Source organism: Pongo abelii, chromosome 23 (genome assembly GCF_028885655.2).
Source record: "Pongo abelii isolate AG06213 chromosome 23, NHGRI_mPonAbe1-v2.0_pri, whole genome shotgun sequence".
In the NCBI taxonomy this organism is placed as follows: domain Eukaryota; kingdom Metazoa; phylum Chordata; class Mammalia; order Primates; family Hominidae; genus Pongo; species Pongo abelii.
This window is the reverse complement of record NC_085929.1, coordinates 50,023,553-50,048,848: the sequence shown is the minus strand read 5'-3', so window position 1 is coordinate 50,048,848 and position 25,296 is coordinate 50,023,553. Positions and strand designations below refer to the sequence as shown.

The window sequence follows — 25,296 nt, the reverse complement described above, 5'->3', positions numbered from 1 at the left end:
TTTCAGTGATCATTTTTCCTTTGTGCCTTTTTGTAGTTTCTAAGTTTTCTTTCTTTTTTTTTTTTTTTTTTTTTTTGAGACAGCGCTCTGTTGCCCAGGCTGGAGTGCAGTAGCACAATCTCGGCTCACTGCAACCTCTGCCTCCCGGGTTCAAGCAATTCTTCTGCCTCAGCCCCCTGAGTAGCTGGGACTACAGGCTCCCGCTACCACGCCTGGCTAATATTTGTATTTTTGGTAGAGACGAGGTTTCGCTATATTAGCCAGGCTGGTCTCGAACTCCTGACCTTGTGATCCGCCCACCTCGGCCTCCCAAAGTGCTGAGATTACAGGCATGAGCCACCGCACCCGGCCTGTAGTTTCTAAGTTTTCTATAGTGAACATGCAATCCTTCCTTTTGCAAGCAGGAAAAGAGTATTTGCACGGGTGGCCAGCCACCTCCATGCAATGGAGGCACCTTCCCCATGCCGCCATGCAGTTGGGTTGCTTCTGCTTCTCCGTGGCAACACCCATGTCCGTCCCCTGCCTCCCCAGGTGAGGGCGGGGACCCATCACCATGACCTGGACCCTGGCTGCAGCTCTCGGCACGTCTAGGAAAGCATGTGTTTGCAGGCCACGAGCCTGGGTAGAATCCGGGCACCACTCTGTTGGTTCTGTGACTTCAGGCATTTCTTGGCCTCCCGGACCTTCACGTCCATGCTTGTTGAGGAGGATGTTACCTCCCACGCTGGGTTTTTAATCCCTTTCCACCTGCACTTCCCGTGGCACCCACCTCAGCCATTTCCTCCTCAAGGAGGCCTGCAGTGGCCACCCCAACCAGGGCCATGTCCCAGCCAGTTGCATCTGTGGCATGGTGTTCCCTCCTGAGAGCATGGCTGCCCCTACCCAAGGTTACGTTGGCCACACTGTTCTCTAACACTTTTATAATGCTGTAACAAACAGGCCTTATGATGTAAGGGCTCAGCCGCAGTAGAGACTTAGTTCCCACTCACTGCCAGAGTAGTTGCACATTGATATATTTATGTATTTCTGAACCTAGCTATATTACTCTGATTATATCAAATTCATGGCAACTTTAATATCTGGTGAGTCAAAAACTTCATTCCTATCATTTTCCAAAAATTTCATGGTAATTCTCACGTTATTTTTTAATATCAATGTTGATATCAGTATGTCTAATGATTCTCCCAAATATCCATTGAGATTTTTATTAGAATTTTATTAAGCTTATTTATAACTTGAGAAAGGCTTTCTCTTTTGAAAGTGAGTTTTTATATCCAGGAACATAATATGTCTATTTATTCCAATCTTGCTTCAGTAACCTTAATATAATATGTATATTATTTATATACATTGTTTATACAGGCATTTTTTAAATTTTACTTTCAGTTCTGGGATACATGTACAGAATGTGCAGATTTGTTACATAGGTATACATGTGCTATGGTGGTTTGCTACACTTATCAACCTGCCATCTAGGTTTTAAGCCCCACATGCATTAGGTATTTGTCCTAATGCTCTCCCTCCCCTAGCCCCCCACCCAACAACAGGCCCCAGTGTGTGATGTTCCCCTCCCTGTGTTCGTGTGTTCTCATTGTTCAACTCCCACTTATGAGTGAGAACATGTGGTGTTTCCTTTTCTGTTCCTATGTTAGTTTGCTGAGAATTATAGCTTCCAGCTTTATCCATATCCCTGCAAAGGACATGAACTCATTCTTTTTTATGGCTGCATAGTATTCCATGGTGTGTATGTACCACATTTTCTTTATCCAGTCTATCATTGATGGGCATTTGGGGTGGTTCCAAGTCTTTGCTATTGTAAATAGTGCCGCAGTAAACATACATGTGTATGTGTCTTTATAGTAGAATGATTTATAATCCTTTGGGTATATACCCAGTAATGGGATTGCTGGGTCAAATGATATTTCTGGTTCTAGATCCTTGAGGAATCACCACAGTGTCTTCCACAATGGTTGAACTAATTTACACTCCCACCATCGTGTAAAAGCATTCCTATTTCTCCACAGCCTTGCCAGCATCTGTTGTTTCCTGACTTTTTAATAATCACCATTCTAACTGGCGTAAGATGGTATCTCATTGTGGTTTTGATGTGTGTTTCTCTAATGACCAGTGATGATGAGCTTTTTTTCATATGTTTGTTGGCCACATAAATGTCTTCTTTTGAGAAGTGTCTGTTCATATCCCTTGCCCACTTTTTGATGGGGTTGTTTTTTTCTTGTAAATTTGTTTAAGTTCCTTGTAGATTCTGGATATTAGGCCTTTGTCCAATGGGTAGACTGCAGAAATTTTCTCCCATTCTGTAGGTTGCCTTTTCACTCTGATGATAGTTTATTTTGCTCTGCAGAAGCTCTTTACTTTGATTAGATCCCATTCGTCAATTTTGGCTTTTGTTGCAATTGCTTTTGGTGTTTTAGTCATGGAGTCTTTGCCCATGTATATGGGATTTCTTTATACAGGCATACCTCAGAGACTTTGCAGGTTTGGTTCCAGACCATAGCAAAGCAAATATCGCAATAAAATGAGTCAATGAATTTTTTGATTTACTGATGCATATAAAAGTTATGTTTACACTACACTGTAGTCTATTAAGTGTGCGATAGCATTACGTCTAAAAACATTACATAGCTTAATAAAAATACTTTATTACTAAAAATATGCTGGTGATCTTCTGAGCCTTCAGCAAGTAATCTTCTTGTAATCTTTTTGCTAGTGGAGGGTCCCACCTCAATGTCGATGGCTGCTGAAGGCTGGGGTGGCACTGCCAATTCCTTAAAATAAGACATTGAAGTTTGCCACATTGATTGACTGACTCTTTCATGAACGGTTTCTCTGTGACATGGAGACACAATATGAGCACTTACTTTGGAAAAATGACGCTGATAGACTTGCTTGACACACGGTTGCCACGATCCTTCAGTTTATAAAAAACACAATATCTGCAAAGCACAATAAAGCGAAGTGCAGAAAAAAATGAGGTATGCCTGTGTCATATATACCTTTCATATGGCATTTATCCAGAGGTATTCAATTGCTTTGTCATTAATGCGATTGTGAATTTTTGTCACATCTCAATCCTGAACTACTTACAGTGACCATAAAAGAATGGCATTGCTTTTTTGTATTTTTAGCTTGAATCCAGCCACTTTCCTAAATACCATTGAGATTTTCTACCTGTACAGTCATACCCACAAATAATGATACCAGTTTTCAACATTTACATGTTGATTTTATTTTCTTGTCTTATTTCAAAAGCTGGAACTTCTAAAAATGTGGATAGAAGAAGTGAAAGCATGCTTATTTTGTTCCTGATTTTAATGCTTTAGTAGTTCATCCATTTAATATAATCTTTACAGATAATTTTTGATTAATACTCATGTTTACAATGTTTTATTTCTATATAGTTCATCCATCCCATTCTATTTCTATTTTATACCATTTTATCAGGAATAGCTGCCGAATTTTGTCAAATGCCTCTGCTATCTGTTGACATGTGGCCTTCACTAAAGTAAGGAATTGAAAGATTTGCCAATTCTTGCATTCTTATCCATGAAATAAACCATATTTGATCTTGGTGTGTCATTTTTAAATATGATGCTAAATATTTCTAATATTTTATTTCAGAATTTTTGCACTAATGGCCATACTAGATTGACTTTTATTTTTTCTTTTGACATGTTTTCTTTATCATATTTTGGTATTTGTGTAATATACAATAATTGAAATATGACTCTTTCTGTGTTCTGGAATATTTTGACTAATGTAAAAATTGTCTATCCCTTAAGGGTTCCATACAACTTGCCTTTAAAATCATCTGGGCTTGACACCTTTTTAATGATAGGTGGTAGATCTTTTAACAGCCTTTTTCATTTCTTTTGTGGTTACCTGTCTATTCAGGCTTTTCTAATACTTTAAACACTTTCTTTTCTAATTCAATTTAAATTGAATCTTTATTTGCTAATTCAATTAAATTGAATTTTTCTAGAAAACTGTTCAATTTCCTCTGAAGTTTAGAGCATATTAACCTAAGGTTGCACATAATACTTCGTTAGAATTCTTCCATATCTGTTGTTAGACTCATAGTATTTCCAGTTAGTTTCATGCTTTAATACTTTCAGAGAACATTCATATACATCATCTCGGGTGAGCCCTTATTCCTCCTGGATAGATGAGGAAACCAAAGCAAAAAGTGGGTAAGCAACTTATTGGAGGGGCACACAGCCGGGTAGGGGCAGAGTCTAGACTCAGACCCAGGACTCCCATCTTCCCATGCTGGGCTCCATCCACCTGTGTTCTTTCCAGTAATGTTTACATGAGGCCCTGTCTTCCTGAGGCCCTGAAGGTCTGAAACTGTAAGGGTGGACTGAGAGGTATGGCTCTATGTCCAGGAGAGGCTCCTCCACTCTGTTGATGCCAACATCCCTTAGGGACATGCTCGTGTATTTGGATCTGAGAAGTGCATTTGCAGCTGAATCCTAAAGATACTCAAAATGCATCAGCAATATCACTTTTATTTTCTAAAATAAAAAAGACATTCATTTACTTTGCAAATGGCTCCAAATGAAGATGTATGGAAGCTCCGTTACCCTTTGCGTGGTGGAGGATGTGGTGGGCTTTGGCTTGAGTGTACGTGATTTCTGAGGACATTCCCAGCAGCATCCTGTATTTGGTACAATTTCAGAAAGTAAGAAAGACTTTATACATTATGCAGACTTCTCTGTCATAAAACACAGTAACATCTAATATATACATTGCTGTGGAGCTGCTTAAAATAAAACATGACCAAGTTTTAATAGGAGTTGAGGGGTTAGAAGTGATACTCCGGTGAAACCCTTTGCATGGCACTGAGGGGCACGGTAGGAGCTGGTATCAAAGCTCACAGCCATGGTGGGTTTTGATGTGGGGAAACCCAGTATATCTCAGAATATACCCAGGTACAGGAACAGCTTTCTTGTGTGGTCACCTTGGGAATCTCACCTGTTCCCGACTCCCACGCGTATCTTCTAGCCCCACCCCTTCCAGGTCAGCATACTCCACGAGCTGCCCTGTTGATGCAGCAGCCACAGTCCTGGCTTTGGGAGCCTTTCTCTGATTGCAGCAAGTAGATGCATGTCAGAGCTACTTCCCAGGCCCTGCCCATTTCCCCCCACCCCTGACCCCTACCTCTGCAGGAGCTCAAGACTCTGCTGCCCCATTCACTTCATCCCCTGGGCCCCAGTTTCCCAAGCCTGACTTCAACGTGGAGCCTGGTCTCCCCAGTGCCTCCTCCTGACAGGCCCCAGGATAAGGCCCCTTGCAATTGTCATCATCCGCTGCTGCTCACTGAGTAACTTCCCTTGCTGGCTCTTCCCTCTGCCATGTGTGTCTGCCACAGTGAGCATCCGCAGATGCTGAAGGTGGGATGCCGCCCTCCGCGGACCCCTCCCGGCTCACCTGGCCACAGCCCTCTTGCCAGCACATCAGTAAAAGAATCCTTCTGCTGTCCCTCTTTCTCCACAGCCAATTCCTCCTCCTCCCAGGAAATTTCTGAGCCCTGGCTAGGTGCACATCCCTCCTCCGGACTCCTTAGTACCATGGACAGTGTCGTGAGGACCTGAACCATGCCCCAACCCCCAGACTTCCAGTGCCCAAGGAGTGGGGCAGAGTGCTAACCGAGGCCTGGGACCTGCGTCCACTGTGGGGAGGTCGCCCTTAGCAGATGCCACTGCACTTAATTCCCCAGAATTAAGTCCCTGTGGGTCTCACAAAGTTTCAGGCTTCAAGGAACATTTAGCTGTAGTCTAATGGCACAACAGTCATCAAAGCCCCCCTTTCAAATGTTGACCACTGTGAGTAATCAACTAAACTGTCGTCCTGAAATGAAAGCATGTGGGTGCGAATCCCTGTTCATTCCCTGGCCTCTCAGGGAAGGCTCTCACTATTTGTTAATCGAACCCAAAGACAGACTGAAGGCGTGAATAGATGAGAGTAAACGGTGTGCCATCCCCAGGGCTGGGCTCCGTGCTGGCCACCCAGCCTTCCAGGGCCACTGCTCTGCCCCATGGGGAACTCGCTGGATCCCCCATGGCAGGAAACCCAGGCTTCTGCTCAGCAGGGCCCGACCTGGGGCTGGAGGCTGCCGGAACCCACCTCCAGGCTGTAGCTGTCTTCTGGCCTCTCCTCCCCACCACGCTGGGTCTCCCTGCGACTTGCCCTGGGTGAGGAGCTCAGAGCAAGAGGTGGTTGATTATTTCTCACATGGGTCAATTTCCATTCTATTTTGTCCAGACAGCTGATGAGTGGGCTGAGAAAATGCCCAAAGGCCCACCGCCTACCTCTCCCAAGGCCATGGCCGACAGAGACATCCTGGCTCGCCTCCACAAAGCAGTGACTTCCCATTACCATGCCATCACCCAGGAGTTTGAGAATTTTGACACCATGAAAACCAACACCATCTCCAGAGAGGAGTTTAGGGCCATTTGTAATCGCCACGTCCAAATCCTGACGGATGAACAGGTAAGAAATGCAAGTCAGTCCTCACCCTGCACACCATCGGCTGAGCGTCAGCCCGGTCCCTGGCCAGAATGTACAGAGTTTAAGACTGTTCTCTATTTTTAAAATGCTTGCAGTTTTGTTATTTTGTTTTTCAATCTTCCTGAAGATTCACAGGAGCCTTCTGTTTATGTAACAACTAGGAATCACACCATTTTCATCAGCGTACAGATACTGTCACTGTTGCCTTTAAAATCAAATTCAACTCCGCTTCGGCTCCCACACTCCTTCTCCCTTCCCTGGAGCATCCCAGAGGTAATGTGGTCTGGGCCTGTCATGGGCAGCAACTATCTGGGGCCAGTGTTGCGCAGGCAGTAAAAAGAATGTACCAAGACAGTTGTAGGTAAAAAAGGCAGATGTATTAGAGAAAGTATGAAAATATGTTGCAAGGGTGCAAGGGGCGAGTCAGCAAGAGAAAAGCTGACTGCAAAGAGACAAAGGTTTGCTGGAGATTTTATAGGATGGTGCTTGTACTGGGTGCTGAAGAAGGTTTTGTGCAGTACTGGAAACACCAAGGATGCAGTTAGCTATCTTGCATTTTTCTATGGTGATAGCTGGGTGCAGGAAGGTTGTTATTTGTGCAGGAGGACTACGTGTTCTGGACCATGAACAAAGGCAGACTTAGCGGCTTACCGCTTTTTCATTTTGCTTTCCCCCGTTCCCACCAGCCTGATTCCTTTCCCCTAATTAGGACTCCACATGGTCCAAAGAGGGTGGGCAGTCTGTCCCCACGCCTGGAGGGTCACAGACCTTGGCAGGAGGCTGGTGTTCCTCCTGCCACCCCAACCTTCCTTCTCCTTGCTACTACCTGGTGCTGCTGCTGGCAGTGTGGGATGCTCCGGGCTGCTGCTCTAAGCATGCTGGGTACATGCCACCCCCGGCGGGCCTCTCCACTGTGCACAGGCTGGACACAGGTCCTGCCTGTCTAAGATCCTCCTCCCTATCACAGAATCCCCAGAAGGAATTTCTTCCCAGCCTCCTCCCCTGAGTACTGGACTGAGCTCTTCTGTGGCTCAAAGACTCCGACAACCTGCTCCCCTGGGCATCTTTGGCCCTTCATGGCCTTCCAAGGCCAAGAGCACCTCCCAGTGGGATGGCGTCCTCAGAGTCTGCCTTGCCATGGCAGCTGTGGGAGGGAAGAGAGCACCTGCCCAGCCTGCCTCCCGTCCGCAGTCACACTGAACACCAGCACCAGGGGAGCAGTGCCCCAGGTTGCTTTGTTCCTCGCTGTGCCCTAAATGCCAAAGCAGTGCAGGGCACTGAGTGGGTGCTCAGTACGTGCTGCTGAATGGACAGCGTCCATACTCCCCGGCCTTTCACTGTCCTCGGCAGCCCCGTGGCTGATCAGCCAAGTAGCACAGAGCACCACTGATCCAGTTACAGAAGTATATTTCCCTTCACTCAGAAAATGCACAGCTGCAAGCCCTCTCTAGTTCTCAAATGCATCAATGCCCCATTCCCAGAGAATAATTCAGATTAAAACATAAGTTCCCCAAATACTTAACAAAGCAACTCTGCCTCCCTCCTTCCTCTTGGTTCTGCTCAGTCTCAGCCCAGGGAGTTCCCTGCAGACACTGCGTGGAAATGTCACTCTTTCGCCTCCAAAATTGGGCCATTACAACCTCTTGTCTCATTTTGTCAGAGTTGCAGGGTAGGGCCTTGGAAGTATTCACAGGGAAGCGTGATCATCGCAGTCACCCCTGGCTCTGCTCACAGCTCTGAACTCACTGCCCCAAGAATGCATTCCGTAAAGACATTAAGAATGTGACTATCAGGTTTAACGTTCCTAAAATATCACCTTTCTCAGGCATTTTTGTGTGATCATTTTTGCTAAGCAAAATTAAATGCTGTTTCCAAATGATCCTGCCCCATCGCACATCAAAGCTGAGCAAGATCTGTATTTGCAAATACTCCTCTTAGCATAAATGAAAATAAGCCTTTGAAATTAATAGAGTTGCATTTATTATTCTATGGGGCCAAGTAATCAAGGTTTTACTAATAAAGATTTTTTTATTTCACCTAAATGAGTAAAATTTTACTCTAATTATAGATAGAAATTAATGACATGCTGACATATCTGGCATTCATCACAGAGAATTTGATTTTAATTGTCCACTAAGAAAACTTCACCATCCTCAGCACATCAAGCCCCTTCCCCAACCAAATTAAGCACTTGTTTTTAAACGCGGCTTTCTAAAAATAAGCTGACATGTCTCTTACGTGCAGCCAACAAACATATGAAAAAAAGCTCAACATAACTGAGATTAGAGAAATGCAAATTAAAACCACAATGAGATACCATCTCACACCAGTCAGAATGGCTACTATTTAAAAGTCAAAAAACAACCGATGCTGGAGAGGTTACAGAGAAAAAGGAATGCTTCTACACTGTTGGTAGAAGTTGGGAGTGTCAGTTAGTTTAGCCATTTGGATGACACTGTGGTGATTTCTCAAAGACCTGGAGGCAGTAATACCATATGACCAAGCCATCCCATTACTGGGTATATACCCCAAGGAATATAAATCATTCTATTATAAAGATACACACACGTATGTATATTGCAGCACTTTTCACAATACCAAAGACAAGGAAAAAACCTACATGCCCATCAGTGATAGGCTGGATAAAGAAAATGTGGTACATCTACACCATGGAATACTATGCAGCCATAAAAAGGAATGAGAGGCCAGGCACAGCAGTTCACGCCTGTAATCCCAGCATTTTGGGAGGCTGAGGCAGGTAGATCATGAGGTCAGGAGTTCAAGACCAGCCTGGCCAATATGGTGAAACCCCGTCTCTACTAAAAATACAAAAAAATTAGCTGGGCACGGTGGCACGCATCTGTAGTCCCAGCTGCTCAGGAGGCTGAGGCAGGAGAATCGCATAAACCCGGGAGACAGAGGTTGCAGTGAGCCGAGATCGCACCACTGCACTCCAGCCTGGGCAAAAGAGCAAGACTCTGTCTCAAAAAAAGAAAAAAAAAAAAAAAAAGGAGCAAGGGGCATGGATGGAGTTAGAAGCCATTATCCTCAGCAAACTAACGTAGGAACAGAAAACCAAACACTGCATGTTCTCACTTGTAAGTGGGAGCTGAATGGTGAGAACACATGAACACATGGGGGAACAACACACACTGGGGCCTGTTGAGGTTGGGGAGGAGGGAGACCATCAGGAAGGATAGCTAATGGGTGCTGGGCTTCATACCTAGGTGATGGGATGATCTGTGCAGCAAACACCATGCCGCACATTTACCTGTGGAACAAACCTGCACATGTACCCTTGAAACTAAAATAAAAGTTGAAGGAAAAAAATTTAAAAAACAAAAATAAGCTGACATGTCTCCAATACAGTCCTCATCAAGCACCTCAAACTCTGGCACGAATATTAGGTTGGTGCTAAAGTAATTGCGGTCTTTGCCATTGAAAGTAAAGACCGTAATTACTTTTGCATCAGTCTAATACGTTGGGGGATGATTAGCAGAGGTTGTGCTATACTTGGGGCAAATGCCCCTGGATGGGCTGATCAACAGCAAAAGCCCAGAGCTCCATGCGTTTCCTCCTTGCATGAGTTACTTTGCTGGGGACCTTCTTGGTCGAAGGCGAGGTTCCTGGTAAAGTGTGACATGGGGGTCATTGTACTCCTAACATGTCTAGACCCTCATGCCATTATCTGAAAGAGCTCGCAGAAGATGCCAGGACAGTTCAACCATATTAAATTACACTTAACTCCATATTTCATGACTTGGTTTATCTACATTATAAAAGCTTATCTCCTACTTTAAAAAAAAATCCAACAGTCACGAACGTGAGGGGCCAGCTTTCTTGACTTATCGAGCTCTGTAAGTGCGGGAAGTGACACATCTTTTGAAACCCTTTGGTGCAATTAACCTTTCGGGAAAGGAGAGCAACTTGCAGAGCGCATGAGTTGGAAACGGATGGGTCTTCATGGCTCTGCAGAAAGCGCGTGATAAAAGGCGGTCGGAACTGGGTCTGCTTGGGTATTGCTTAAGACAATAGACCCACAGCAAGGGCCTCTTTTTGCAAAGCAATTTGGATCAGCCCACAGTGATTGCTTGAGGACTTTTAATATGCAGATGTATTAGGGAAAGGAACTGCTAAATGTTTCTGAACTTTTTTTTTTTGAGACAGAGGCTCACTGTGTCGTGCAGGTTGGAGTGCAGTGGTGCGAACTCGACTCACTGCAACCTCTGCCTCTCGGGTTCAAGCAATTCTCCTGTCTCAGCCTCTCGAGTAACTGGGACTACAGGTGCCCGCCACCATGCCCAATTAATGTTTGTATTTTTAGTAGAGACAGGGTTTCACCATATTGGTTAGTCTGGTCTTGAACTCCTGATCTCAGGTGATCTACCTGCCTTGGCCTCCCAAAGTGGCTCATGACAGGCATGAGCCACTGTGCCCAGCCTTCTGAACATTTTAGACATCTGTATTTCTAAAACAGACACCCCTAGGAAGTGAGAATGATGCTCACAGGAAACAAAACCCTTCAGGCAGGTGGACTTAGGTTTCAGTCCTGCTTCTGCTCTCATCCAGCTGTGTGACCCTGGAGGAGGTGCCCAGCCTCTCTGAGCTTGTGTCCCCCTCTGTGAAGTGGGGATGCACAGTACCCCCCAGGCTCTTCCAGGTGCCCTACGCTCCACCCAGGCTGAACTTCAGCCTTCCCCACCTCAGCTTGCTGCTGCTTCTGCCCGCCCCTGCCCATATCTTTCAACGCCTAGTCCTCCTTCCTGACTCCATGCAGAGCACAGGATTTTCCTGACCACACCCCCATGGAGCCCCTCTCACCCCCTCACTCCTTGGCTCCCTGACCTTGAGTCTCCATCATCCAGCCAAGCCCCCTGGGACACTCGTGCACGTTTTTAGGCACATGACCGTCTGTCTTGATGACGCAGACAGCGCACAAAGGCAGCATGCATCCAGGGGCCCATGGCGCACGGGGTGGTGATGCTGGGCCCTGGGGCACTGAGGCGGGTTTGCTCCCTGCCTCCTTTGAGTTCAAAGCCTGGGAGGAGGAGACATACCAAATGCCAGGTGTGCACTCCTGAGGTCCTGACGCGCTGCTCCCTGCTCTGAAGGGGCGTGCAGTAGACTGAGAGGGCGTAGCAGGGGCCTGGCCCGGACGGAAGGGGCGGGTGGGTTTCCCCGAGGCCAGGGTGTTGGGTTTGTGGGAGTTGCCTCTAAGAGGAGACAGGAGACAGCAGCGCAGGCAGAGGGAACACGGGAAGCAGGAGGCGTGCGTGTGCTGGTTCAAGCTGCTGCCAGCTGCACATGGACAAACCTTTTCCTGTGGAGCCTCCATTCTTGCAGGGATATTCACACAGGGAACAAAACAGTGAAATGCCTGGTGTGTTTAGGGTGATAAATGCCACAGGGGAAATAAGCCAGGAAAGAGGGAGGGGATAGCGAGCTAGGGAGGGGTGCACTTGTGAGTAGGGTTGTCAGAGAAGGCGCCCTGAGAGGGTGACACGCAGGGGTAGAGACCTGGCCGCCAGGTAGGGGGAAGTTGGGAGCAGAGTTTCCTGGGCAGAAGGATTGTGCATGGTCAGGCGACGTGGAAGGAGTCTGAGGAATAAGAAGCCAGCGCTGTGGAGGGGGCAGGCGGTGTGGGCTGGGGTCAGAGCAGGGAGCTGGACCAAGTAGGCTGTGAGCCCGAGGGGGGTACTCTCTTTTATTCGCAATGACAAGAGGGGCCTGGGGCCCTGAGCATAAGGGCTGTCTGTCAGGGCGATTGACTTCAGCTCTAAACAGCATCACTCTGGCTGCTATGTGGCCTGTGGCCTGGAGGTGAGACGAGGGCAGAGCAGGCAGGGAGAGCAGACCCAACGGGGTGACTGTGCCGTGATCCCAGGCAAGGGAGGTGATCAGGAGAGATGGAATCATGAATATCTCAGAGTTGGAGCCCACAGAATGTGCTCGTGGTGTGGGGTGTGGAAGAGAAAGGGGGAGCAAAGATGAGGAACTGGCCAGAGAGAGGAGGCAGGGTGCTGTGGAAGAAGTGAGGATGGAATTGGCGTCGGGCCTGATGGATTGAGAGCACCACGGCTGGGTGTGCAAGGGACGATGTGGAGTGGGAGGTGGGTGGCCAGGACTGGAGCCCACAGGAGAGGCCCCTGGAGGTCCCATGCATGGAGAATGGCCTGAGCTGGCAGGGGTGCAGCTGGGAGAGGGCTGAGTTCTGGATCTTCCTGGTGTTGGGAAGTCAAGGAGATGGGGAGAAACCAGAAAAAGCAACTGAGCAGCCACTGATCACGTGGGAGAAGAACCTGGAGCCGTCTGAGGACTGGATCCTTTGTCACTGTGTATGTGTGTCCTTTGATGAAAGAAAAAAAAAACCACATTAGTTGAATTCATGTAACTGAATGTATCTATCTTTTTATTGCCAGTTTCCACTTTGTGCTGTGGTTAAGAGATCCTTACCTATCCCACGGTAACAAAAATATTAACCTGGCTGGGCACAATGGCTCACACCTGTAATCCCAGCACTTTGGGAGGCTGAGGCAGGCAGATCATCTGAGTGTCAGGAGTTCAAGACCAGCCTTGCCAACATGGCAAAAACCTGTCTCTACTAAAAATACAAAAATTAGCTGGGCATGGTGGTGCATGCCTATAATCCCAGCTACGCAGGAGGCTGAGGCTGCAGTGAGCTGAGAATGCACCACTGCACTCCAGCCTGGTTGACAGAGCGAGACTCCATCTCAAAGAAAAAAAATTAACCTATATCCTCTACTACAGGTTTTTAAATTTTCACTTTATGTTTTAATACACCTGAGATAATTTCTTTTCATTTGTTTTCGTATGGACGAACAGTTATAATTGTTTTCGTATGGACGAACAGTTTTGCCAACACCATTTTTTGAATTCTGTGAGTTCCTCACTGACCTGCAACACCCAGGCCGTTGGGTACCCTGTTCCCACATAGACGTGGGGCTTCTTTCTGGACTCCATTCTGTTCCATTGGTCTTTCCTTTTCCCCCTGTCCTTGAATTGATACCTCTGTATCTAAGTTACTTTAGCTTTTAAGTGTCTTGATGTTGGTCAGGGCAAGACCTCCCACCTGGTTCCTCTTCCTCAGGAGTGTCTGCCTTCATCTTAGCCCTAGCTTACCATGGAAATGTTAGCATTGTCTGGTAAATTTCCACAAAGAACTCTGCTGAAATTTGTATTGGAATTGCATTAAATCATTATATCTCTGTGGGGAGAAATAATATCTTCTCGATAGTGAGCCTCCCAACGTGCCAACATAGTGTCTCTCTCTCTCAAAATAGGTTTTCTATTAATTTAGTTTTTTAAAAAGTTTGCCTTTAATTTAGTTCTATAATTTTCTGCCTAGAGGTCTTTTGCATCCTTAAGTTCTTTATATTTTTATTATGATAAAATGTTTCCCGTGGTATTTTCCTAAGTTACACTTTCTGTTTGTTACTAGTGTAGCTACCTTGCTAAATCCTCTTATTAATTCTAATAATGCATCAGATTCTTTTGAGTATAAATAATACACTCAAATAATATTTGTGATTTACGGCAGTCAGAGCTTCTTTTCTGATCTGCATACTTCCATTTCTTTTTCTTGCCTTATAGCAATGTCTAGAACCTACAGTTCCATGTTGAACAGAAACTGTGATAGATAGCTAAAAGATGTTTTGTCCTTGATTTTAACAGAAATGCTTCCAAAATTTCAAGCTTCAATATGTTTTCTCAAGCCATTTTTGTAGATATTCTTTATCAAGTATAAAAGTTCCCTTTTATTCCTATTTGGCTAAGATCTGTTTACCATGAATAGATGTTGAATTTTATCCAATGCTTTTCCTGTATATATTCAGATACACAAGTAGTTTTTTGGGTTCAATTTCTCAATATAGCGAATTACATTAACGGACTTTCTGATGTTAAACTAAACTTGAATTCCTGGTATATGCCAAACTTGCTCATGAGGTATTAAAAGTGATTTTGCAGTACAGGATTCAGTTAGCAAGTTTTTATTGTATAATTTGCATTCATGAATTTTCTTTTCTCATACTATCTTGTCTGGCTTTGGTATCAATATTACACTAGCTTTGGAGATGGCATTTTTAGTTAATCCCCTTTTTCTGTTTTTCCAGAATAATTTGGGTAAGATTGGAGCTGTCCATTTATTGAACATTGAGTAGAAATGCTTGTAAAACCACCAAGGCCCAGCATTTGCTTTATGGGAAGATTTTTTTAACTGCTAATTTTCTTTCAGGATTATAAAGCCATTCAGGCTATCTTCATTTTGTCAGTTTGGGTGACTTATCTTTTCTATAAGAATCTGTCCATTTTTCTCCAAGTTTTCAAATTTATTAGCATAAAATTATTAATAGTGTCCTGTTATCTTTTTAATCTCTGCTGAATCTATACTTATACCTTATTTTTTCTTTCTAATATTATTTTTCTCCTGGCTTAATCTTGCCAGAATTTGCCTATTTTGTTAGTCTCTTCAAATTATCAACTTTTCGTTTAGTTGATATTAATTTTCTATTAATTTCTGCTCTTATCTTTATTATTCCTTCTGCTTTAGTTTAAGTTAGACAAAGCTTTCTGATTTCAGCTGTTCTTCTTTTCTTAATGAGCATTTAAAAGTATATATTTCCTTCTCATTACCACTTTAGCTGCATCCAAGTTTTGATATGTAGTTTTAAAATTATAATTCAGTTCTCCATAGTTTTTATTTCCATTTTGATTCCTTCTTTGATCCATAAAACATTTAAAAGTGCTCTCTTTTGTTTCCAAATACATGGATGTTTAAAGTTATTAATTTACCAATTAACTCCATTTTAATCAGAAAATATAATCTGAATGACATCCGTTCTTAGAAATATTTTGAGTTCTGATGTGTGGTCTTTTTTTTATAAATGTTCCATTTGTGGATGGATAGTATGCACAGCCTCCAGTGGCTGAGTGAAGCGTTCCACATATGCTGAGTAAAAGCTTGTTATTTATGCCCTTCAAAAACTCATTGTCCTTTTTGTCTCTTTGGCCCATCCATCACTAAGAGGTATGTTGAAATCACTCACTGTAATAGTAGGTGTATCCATTTCTTATTATTCTGTCCATTTTTATTATAATATATATGTGCGTTCAAGGTTAGTTCTTTTTTAAATTAAACGTATGCATATTCAGAACTCTTATAGCCTCCTACTGAGTTGACCTTTTTTTTATTGAGATGGAGTCTCACTCTGTCACCCAGACTGGGGTGCAGTGGCTTGATCTCGGCCCACTGCAACCTCTACCTCCCAGGTTCAAGCAATTCTCCTGCCTCAGCCTCCCAAGTAGCTGGGATTACAGGCACACGCCACCATGCCCAGCTAATTTTTGTATTTTAGTAGAGGCACAGTTTCACCGTGTTGGCCAGGCTGGCCTCAAACTCCTGACCTCAAGTGACCTGCCCACCTCAGCCTCCCAAAGTGCTGAGATTACAGGCGTGAGCTACCACAGCTGGCTTTGAATTGACGCTTTAATCATTATATAATAGCCCTCTTTATGCCTGGAAAATAATTTGTGGCCTAAAGTCTATTTTATGTGATATTAGTATAACTACCCCAGTTTTTGTAAATTTAATATTTGCTTGGTATATCTATTTCCAACTTTTAAAAAACTATTTGGCCCTTCTGTAACTTATGTTTTATATGCATGTATTACAAATGGCAATGATCTCTGCTCACTGCAACCTCCACCTCCTGGTTCAAGCGATTCTTCTGCCTCAGCCTCCAGAGTAGCTGGGATTACAGACAAGCACCACCATGCCTGGCTAATTTTTGTATTTTTCATAGAAACGGGGTTTCACCATGTTGGCCAGGCTGGTCTTGAACTCCTGACCTCAAGTGATCCACCTGCTTTGGCTTAATCCCAAAGGGCTGGGATTACAGACATGAGCCACCTTGCCCAGCTGCATTTTTAAAAAATACAATCTAATAATCTCATTTATTTATATGCATGTTTGATCCATTTACATTTACTGTGATTACTGATATGTATGAATTTATTTCTGTCATCAAATGTGCTTTCATTTAATGCTCATCTCTTTTATATAGTTTTATTTATTTATTTATTTATTTTTGAGATGGAGTCTCGCTTTATCACCCAGGCTGGAGTGCAGTGGCGCCATCTTGGCTCACTGAAAGCTTGGCCTCCTGGGTTCACGCCATTCTCCCGCCTCAGCCTCCCGAGTAGCTGGGACTATAGGCGCCCGCCACCACGTCCAGCTAATTTTGTTTTTTGTATTTTTGGTAGAGACGGGGTTTCACCATGTTAGCCAGGATGGTCTTGGTCTCCTGACCTCGTTATCTACCCGCCTCAGCCTCCCAAAGTGCTGGGATTACAGGCGTGAGCCGCCGCACCCAGTCTTTTATATTGTTTTTTAAACTCTTATTATCTTATTTTGGATTACGGTGTTTTTTTTTCTTTTTTTTCCCAGGCTTGAGTGCAGTGGCGTGATCATGGCTCACTACAACCTCAACTTCTCTGGCTCCAACTATCCTCTCACCTCAGCCTCCCAAGTAGCTGGGACTACAGATGCACGCTACCACCCTCAGCTTATTTTTGTGGTTTGTTGGTTGGTTGGTTGGTTGGTTTTTTGTAGAGACTGGGTTTTGCCATGTTGCCCAGGCTGGTCTTGAACTCCTGAGCTCAAGTGATTCACCTGCCTCGCCTCCCAAAGTGCTGGAATTACAGGCGTGAGCCACTGCACCCGGCCAGATTGAGATTTTTTAAATTCCTTTTTTCCCCACTATTGGTTTGGAAATTATATATCTATTTCTGTTATTTTAACCAATAGGTGGTCATTGCCCTTGAAATTTTATTGTATGTAACAAAACAAAGTCAAAAGTTCATCAGCCTTTTCATTGTTCTCTTTTGCCAATTGGTTTTCAAGGTTTTGTTCACCTGCCTGTAGGGTTAGCAGCTTTCCCGGCCCTACTGATTTCCTGTACTTCCTCATGAGCCCTACAGGGCACATGATATTGAGTTGCCCTAACTCCGGTTTTCCGCTAGATTTCGTTATTATTTGTTGTTTTAGATCTATCTTGTTTTTTCTCCACAAATTAATCATTAGACTGTTTTATACAGTGGTCATTTATTTGGTGTCCCCTTCTTCACTCTTCACACCTTAGACCTTTCTTCTGAGACCATTTTCTTTCTCCATGAAGTATTTCCTTTAGTTATGATCTTAAGTTTGCCCAGTTTTTTTCTGAAAATATCTTTTTTTGACCATATTTTTGAAAGGTAACTTTTCTGAGTAGACACTTTTATTTTATTTTATTTATTATCCTTTTTTTTTTTTTTTTTTTTTCGAGACAGAGTCTCACTCTGTCACCCAGGCTGGAGTGCAATGGCATGATCTCGTCTCACCACAACCTCCGCCTCCTGGGTTCAAGCGATTCTCCTGCCTCAGTCTCCCGAATAGCTGGGATTAAAGGCATGCACCACCATGTCTGGCTAATTTTTTGTGTTTTTAGTAGAGACGGGTGTTTCACCATGTTGGGCAAGCTGGTCTCAAACTCCTGACCTCAGGTGATCTCCCCATCTCGGCCTCCCAAAGTGCTGGGATTACAGGCGTAAGCCACCACGCCTGGCCTGAAAATCTCTTTATTTGACCATATTTTCGCAAGGTAACTTCTCTGGGTAGAGAATTTTAAATTGACAGTGATTTCCTCTCAATTTTTAAAAAATATCATTCCACCATCTTCTGACTCCCACTGATACTGCTTTTAAGGTCGCGCCTTTGTGTTCTGCCAAACGTGTCTACTGCATCTGAAACTGTGTGTGTAGGACCCACCAAACCACACGTTAGCAAGCCCTCCAGGTGGCTCTGATGTGCTTAGGTTTGACAAGGACTGTTGTACTCTATCTTCAGGTTCATTATCTCTCTCCTCAACTGTGTCTCATCTGTTGCTTAATCTATACGTTGTATGTTTTAAAATTTATCAATGATTATATTTTTAATTTCAAGGAAGTCTATGTGTTTGTTTAAATGAAAAAAAAATCTGACTTGTCAGTTCTGATATTATCTTGCTCCTTGCTGATTTTTAATACCAGTGTTTACTCCTTTAGCTATTTTATACCTTTCCTTTCATTCATTTTAATACACGTGTCTACTTCTTTAACTATTTTACATATAATCTTGTTATATTCTCTAGCAAATATCAAATATCTGAAGTCTAAATCTGTCTTAGCTTGTTTTTGCCAACTCATGTTTATGGTGACTTGCCTCTTCATGTGTTTAGTGATTTTTATTTCATGAAAGAGCTTATATTTGGCTGAATTTAATCTGGGGGAAATCCTGAGGGGCCTGGACTGAGTATGATTTTCTACACAGATGATTAGGGTTTGCTTCTTCCAAGTGCCAAAGATGCTGCCAGCCCAACGCTGCTTCAGTTCCTCCACCTTGGGGTTCCATGATGGAGAAACCAAAATGGTTTCACAGACTCCAGGCCATGAGCTCCAGGTCTGTGCCCAGCCCGGAGCTCAGAGCCATGCAGGTTTTCCTCACCCAGCCTTGCACTGAAGATACAGCCCATCAGGTAACCTGGCTCATTATGCCAGGATCTCCAGGCCTGTGCCTCAGTCTCCCAACCCCTGAGCACCATCAATCCCTAAAACTCTGGCCTCCCAGGATTAGCTTTTGCGAGCTGGCTTTCAGGTTTTTGTTCACCTGTCTTTGGGGTTAGCAGCTTTCCTTGGCCCTTCATGATTTGCTGTACTTCCTTGTGAACTTTGCAATGAATTTAAATATATGTTTTTAAAAATATGTGTCCATTAACTGGGTGTTTTGTGAACGGAGGCTTATTAGAATGTCTAGGCTGCCATAGTGCTTAGCATCTCTTTAAACCGTAAACTATTTAGAAGTGAGATTTTCATTTTCCAGACATAGGATCTTTATAATCAGGTTCTATTAGTATTGTATTGTGGCCAGAAAGCATGCAACCTGGCCACTGAAAAAGACACCATTGAAATAGACATAATCATGTCTGTTCTCATGTCTGAATTCAGACATGATCTGAATATCTTTTTTTTCTTTTGAGACAGAGTCTCACTCTGTTGCCCAGGCTGGAGTGCAGTGGCGTGATCTCGGCTCACTGCAAGCTCCACCTCCTGGGTTCATGCCATTCTCCTGCCTCAGCCTCCTGAGTAGCTGGGACTACAGGTACCCGCCACCACGCCTGGCTAAGTTTTTTGGGTTTTTTTTTTGTATTTTTGGTAGAGACGGGGTTTCACCATGTTAGCCAGGATGGTCTCGATCTCCTGACCTTGTGATTTGCCTGCCTTGGCCTCCCAAAGTGCTGGGATTACAGGCGTGAGCCACTGCGCCCGGCCCTGAATATCTTTTTTATCTGATTTATCTGGATACTTTTTTGTTGCTTTGCATATTGTTCAGGGTTCTTAGTTGCAGATTGCACGATCCACACAGGCAAGTTTAAGCAGAAAGAGGTTTTTTTTTGAAGGGTATTAGGATCTTACAGAAGCTCTGGAAGGGCTGGAGAACCAGGAAGGATGTCCCCACATCCAAGAACGTGGCAGCCAAGAGAAACCCAATCCCACCAGGAGGCTTTTCCAGAAGAAACCCACTGCCACTGCCTCCCAGCAGAGCTCAGCACCTGTGGTGCTAAGGGGATGGGACCAAACCCCTCTGCCACCAAACGGACCAGAAGAGCTGATCACCACCTGGGCTTATTCCTTCCTTGCAGGCAGTTGTGTCTGTTCTGTCTGCTACAGAGAAAAATGGGCACAGTAGCTTTTAGCTGCCCAGCCTCTGTAGTTCAAGAAGGCAGACCACATCCAGAGACATGACGAGGGGCGGCCTGGATAGGAGCCGAGACCTCCTCCTGTAGCTATGGGGCGGGAGCATAGGTGCAGTCAATTTGATGTAATGTATATTTTCTCTATGAAATATGGGGTAAGATTATCAGCTGAGAGTGAGGGGACCATAGTGGATATTTAAGAAGAGGAAATGGTGCAGAGGGGTTGCCACAGAGAGCAGCAAGGGACATTTACTGGGGAAGGGTTGTGGGCGTGTCTGGCAGTTACAGCAGGAGCTTCCCCAGTAAGCTCAGGGGGAGGCTGGGGAGGGAGGAGTGAGAGTGAAGAAGTAGCTGTGTGGGGTCCAAGCTTTGTTCAGGAGGGAGGTGAGGGCTGGGCAGGATGAGGGATAGGGTAAAACAAAGTGGTGGACGGACGTAGAGCTGGTCTCAAGGAGGAGGGGTGAAGACATGGAAGTGAAGGTTGGAGAGAGATATGTCTAGAACTAGGAGAGGCCAGAAGTGAGGCCTGTGGGCTTGGCGCGGGACTGGGGCTGCCGGAGGGTCTTCTCAGCATTCCTGCGCCACCCTCAGCTCACATCGGTGCCTGAGAGGGGTCCCTTTCCCTCTCTTGCTGCCTTTGCTGGTGCTGGGCTCCTGACAGGGTAGGGGCATCCTGGGCCTCGGGTGAAGCTTTCTCACTGCTCTGGCCCCATCCAGCCCCTCCAGGGCAGCCCTCTCTGCCTCCTGTCTCTGGCGGCTATTGGGCTCATCCCCTCAGACCTCTGCTTTGTAGAGGAGCAGACCCTGGGCCCAAGGGGTCGCTGCCCATTCTGCAAGGATGTTGATCTTTCCCCTCCCCCAGAGCCTGGATAGGGTTCCCAGTGGAGGAAGGAGGGGTTCCTACCCCTGTCCTAGAGGCAGAGAGTTGAGTGGGTTTCCCCAGCAGCTTAAGGCTTCTGCATCCTATGGGGGGTCTGGAGAAGTGGCCCCCCACACACACTCTCCCACCTTGGGCTTACAGGTGGATCCAGAGCACCAGCAGAGGCGTGAGGAGAAGGGCTTGGGGCAGGTGTGAGCCGCCCTGGTTCCTGGGTCCCCCAGCTGTCCTAGACTGACACGGCAGCCTGCACGTGGCCTTCAGAATTTGTTCCAAGATGAACTGACTTCTTCCCTCCTTGGTGACTGCCACCACTTTCTCCCACACTTTGCCAGGGGTGAGAGCTGGTGGCAAGTCCGGCTCTCCTTGGAGCCTGGAGCTGTGGAATTCTGTCCCTCCCCTTGGCTCCCTGTGACCCCGCGATCATGGGCTTATAGGGGATCAACCGCGGCTGCAGGTTGCCTGGCTTGTCTCTGTTGATGGCAAGTAGCCGTCTGTTGCCGCTTTTCTGCATCATAAGCAGAGTCGGAACCCATGGTGGTGTCTTTCTCAAGGTTCAGCTGGTGGCTCAAGGAGACGGGATGATTGAGCACGCGCAGACCTCACCACGCTGATGTGGAAACTCACTTGCTTTTGATGCTTTCATAGTCCAGCAGCGTCTTGCCCACGTTTCATGTCAAGCTCACTGGCTGGCAGTTTTTCAGAATCCAGTCTCCCCAGTGTCTGTCCAGCCTCATGGTGCCCTTCAGCCCCCGTCCTGGCGCCGTTAGGCTCATTGGTGTTCTAGGTGCCTCCATGGAGACTGGAGGCCACATGCGGGCCGGGGGCTATTTCCTCTGGTGATGCCTCCTCCACCCTCCCGTTCTGAGGCTCTTCGGTTAAAATAGGATGAAAATAGGATTCCTGTGGTCCCTCATGGCCTCCTCTGCACCACAGAATTTTTTTTTTTTTTTTTTGAGATGGAGTCTTGCTCTGTTGCCCAGGCTGAAGTGCAGTGGTGCGATCTTGGCTCACTGCAGCCTCCGCCTCCCAGGTTCAAGCAATTCTCTTGTCTCAGCCCCCTGAGTAGCTGGGCTTACAGGCTCCCACCACCATGCCCAGCTAATTTTTGTATTTTCAGTAGAGATGGGGTTTCACCATGTTGGCCAGGCTGGTCTCAAACGCCTGACCTCAGGTGATCCTTCTGTCTCGGCCTCCCAAAGCGGCAGGATTACAGGCGTGAACCACCACACCCAGCCTGCACCACAGGATTTAATTAGGGAGTTGGCCAGCCCCAGCCACCCTGTTAGAAGAAATCCTTAGGTGGGAGCCCTGGGATTGTCTCCTGCCAAGCGTCATTTTCACGGCATCTGTCAGCACGCACACCGACCTCCCTCAGTGTTTATCCTTCATGGCGTGATCTTCTGCCTCCTCAGCTCTGAATCCAGCTCAAACAGGAGGGCGCAAGCCTACCGGGTCCTCCCCTACGGGGCTTGTCCTCTTCTGCTCCGTGAGAAGGCCTCAGGAGGAGGGGTCAGAACAGGGTTCCGCACCTTCCATTGCTCTCACCTTGGGAAGCATCCTTACCCTGGGTCTGACCAGTCTGACCATGTGAGTCTCTTAGGAACTTTAACCAATGATCAAACATGTATTGAGCACCTGCTGTGTGCCTGCCCCTTCGCCAGATGTTTGACACTTAAAGTTGATTCTCAGAGGACTCTGCAGGGAGCTTCCAGACCGGGGGAGGTAGGGGGAGAGATTACCTGCAGAGGTGGTTTTGGCACCACATGGGAAGGTGTCGGGGGGGCCGTCTGCCCAGTGGTTTTGGCCAGTGGTCCTGGAGGACACAGGTCGGGGAGCTGATTCCTGTCTGACAGATTACTGTACTTGGCGCTGGTGAGGTCTGAGATGCTGCAGTCACATCCTCAAGGTCCCCTCACTTCTCCACAAGATAGTTTTTCCTCGTTGGTCAGAATGCAATCAACTTGAATCTACACCTGTAGTAAAATGACATCAGACCACACCCGCACTGCACCCACACCCACCTCCTGGTTTTGGTGTTTTCACTTAAGACAGAGCCTTGGGAGAAACTGCAGGAAGGGTGCAGGGACCTCACTGTACTGTCCTTGTCACCTCCTGCAAGTCTATAGTTATTTCTAAATAAAAAGTAAAAAGATAAATTGAGAACCTTGTCCCACACTAAACCTTTTTGCCTTTGCACCCCCCCCAACCCCGACTTCCGTACCTCTCCCTGCTTCTTCTGAGGATTCAAATCAAGCCCAAGACAGTCACTCTAATTTGCTTTGGAAAACCCCAGTGGAGACCCAGAAGCAACTCAGTTTCTGGCAGAGCCCAGGCTTCCAGGGGAAAGCGCAGGATGGGAAGGAAGGAACCAGGGTTTGAGCCTCCCCTCGCCTCTCTGGAGGCTGCCTCTCCATCAGCTGTGTTGGAGGCTAGGGCTCCGTCGGGCTTTTGGGGCTGTACAAAAATCAAATTGGAAGGAGTTGCCCTTCTTCTTGGCTCCCTGAAAGCCCTCCAGTCACCAAAAGTGGCTCATTTTGGATGCATTGAGTCATTTTTTTTTTCTATCTGCATGGTGTGTGGTTTTGATACAGTCTGTGGCATCAGACAGCAAAAATACAAAGCCATAAACCGCTCCCTGGTTTTCCAAATGCCTCCCTTTTCATCTTGTGGGAAGACGCTTTTGCCCGTAGGGTGAAATAAATCGTGGATGCAAGTGCGGGGGCTGAGGGCTGCGTCACCTGGTGAGCTGTTTGCAAAACTCAGGTGTACCTGGAAGGGTGAGAAATGAGTCTGACTGGGCTTCCCTGGGATGAAGGTGGGTGGGGGCTCTGATTTGCATTTTCTCCCAAATGTTCGAATACACTGCCGCTCAGGCACTATGACTAATCACAAGATTTAATGGCCTTAAAGTGCTCACTGAGGGCCCAATTCAATTAAAAAATGTCCTGCAGAAGCCATGAATAATCCTCTTGTCTTTGCTTTTCCAGAGTCTTCCTGAGGCCTCCGCCGAGTGAAGGCCAAATGGGCGTTTTATTTTTTTAATTTTCTTCTTCACCAGTCACGTGAGCGCTCACCTCCTGCGAGGCTGGCCCGTCCCACTTCTCGCTGGCACAGGTGCGACGCTGCCTGTGTTTGCACTGACACCTGGGAAATGACTTCTGCTCCTTCTCCAGTTTGACAGACTCTGGAACGAGATGCCAGTCAATGCCAAGGGGAGGCTGAAATACCCGGACTTCCTGAACAGGTTCAGTTCCGAGACAGCAGCCACACCAATGGCCACTGGTGACTCGGCCGTGGCCCAGAGAGGGAGCAGTGTCCCCGACGTCTCAGAAGGCACCAGATCTGCCCTCTCATTGCCCACTCAGGAGCTGAGACCAGGGTCAAAGTCGCAGAGTCACCCCTGTGTGAGTTCTCCATCCTGCCAGGTGTCCCAGGCCGCCTCATGCCACATCCACAAATCCCACTGGGGGGACTTTGGGGGCCCTAGTATGGCCCAGGGTTGAGTGGCTGAGAAGATGGGTGAGTCTAGGGTGGGGGCACAGGCAAGGAGCCCACTGGCAGCTCCTTAGCATCCATTCTCTGGGAGGGGGCAGACGTGGGGATAGGAACGGTGGAGGAATGGGATGGAAAAGAGGCAAGAGCAGGTGTAAGGTGGGAAAGGGAGCGAGAGGCAGGGCGGGAGGCACCTGGCAGCAGTGCAGTGGTGCTGCCGGCACCTCTGTGCAGAAGGCAAGGCCCTGTGGTCAACTGCGGGCCACCGTCCCTTGAGGCAAGTTATACCCATTTTCCAGTTGAACACAGTGAGGCTCTAAGAGGCATCCTCATGTGATCTTGGTCCCTCAGACGTGGAGTGACCTGATTTTAAGCCCAGGTCTGTCAAATTGCACAGCCTGGAGCCCTGGCTGAGCCACCCCTGGCCTGGGACGGAGGAAGGTGCCCAGGCTCGCCAAGCCTCTGGACACCTTGATATTAGCTCAGTGAGACCCAGTTCAGACTTCTGACCTCCAGAACTGTAAGATAATAAGTTGGTGTTGTTTTAAGCCACTAAATTCTCAGAAATCTGTTACAGCAGCAGTAGGAGGCTGGAGGCCTGGAGGCCAT

The 25,296-nt window shown here is 46.4% G+C and overlaps 1 protein-coding gene across 15 annotated transcripts in view; it reads left to right on the top strand.

Moving 5' to 3' along the window:
- EFCAB6 (EF-hand calcium binding domain 6) overlaps window positions 1–25,296 on the top strand; it is a 306,732-nt gene that overhangs the window by 271,235 nt on the left and 10,201 nt on the right. For 12 of the 15 annotated variants that reach the window (XM_054543760.2, XM_054543758.2, XM_063722923.1 and 9 more), the window contains 2 exons: window positions 6,283–6,510; window positions 24,369–24,599. In XM_054543760.2, coding sequence (XP_054399735.2) covers window positions 6,283–6,510; window positions 24,369–24,599 — 459 coding nt within the window. The other 3 variants (XM_063722925.1, XM_054543767.2, XM_054543766.2) reach the window with 2 other exon arrangements.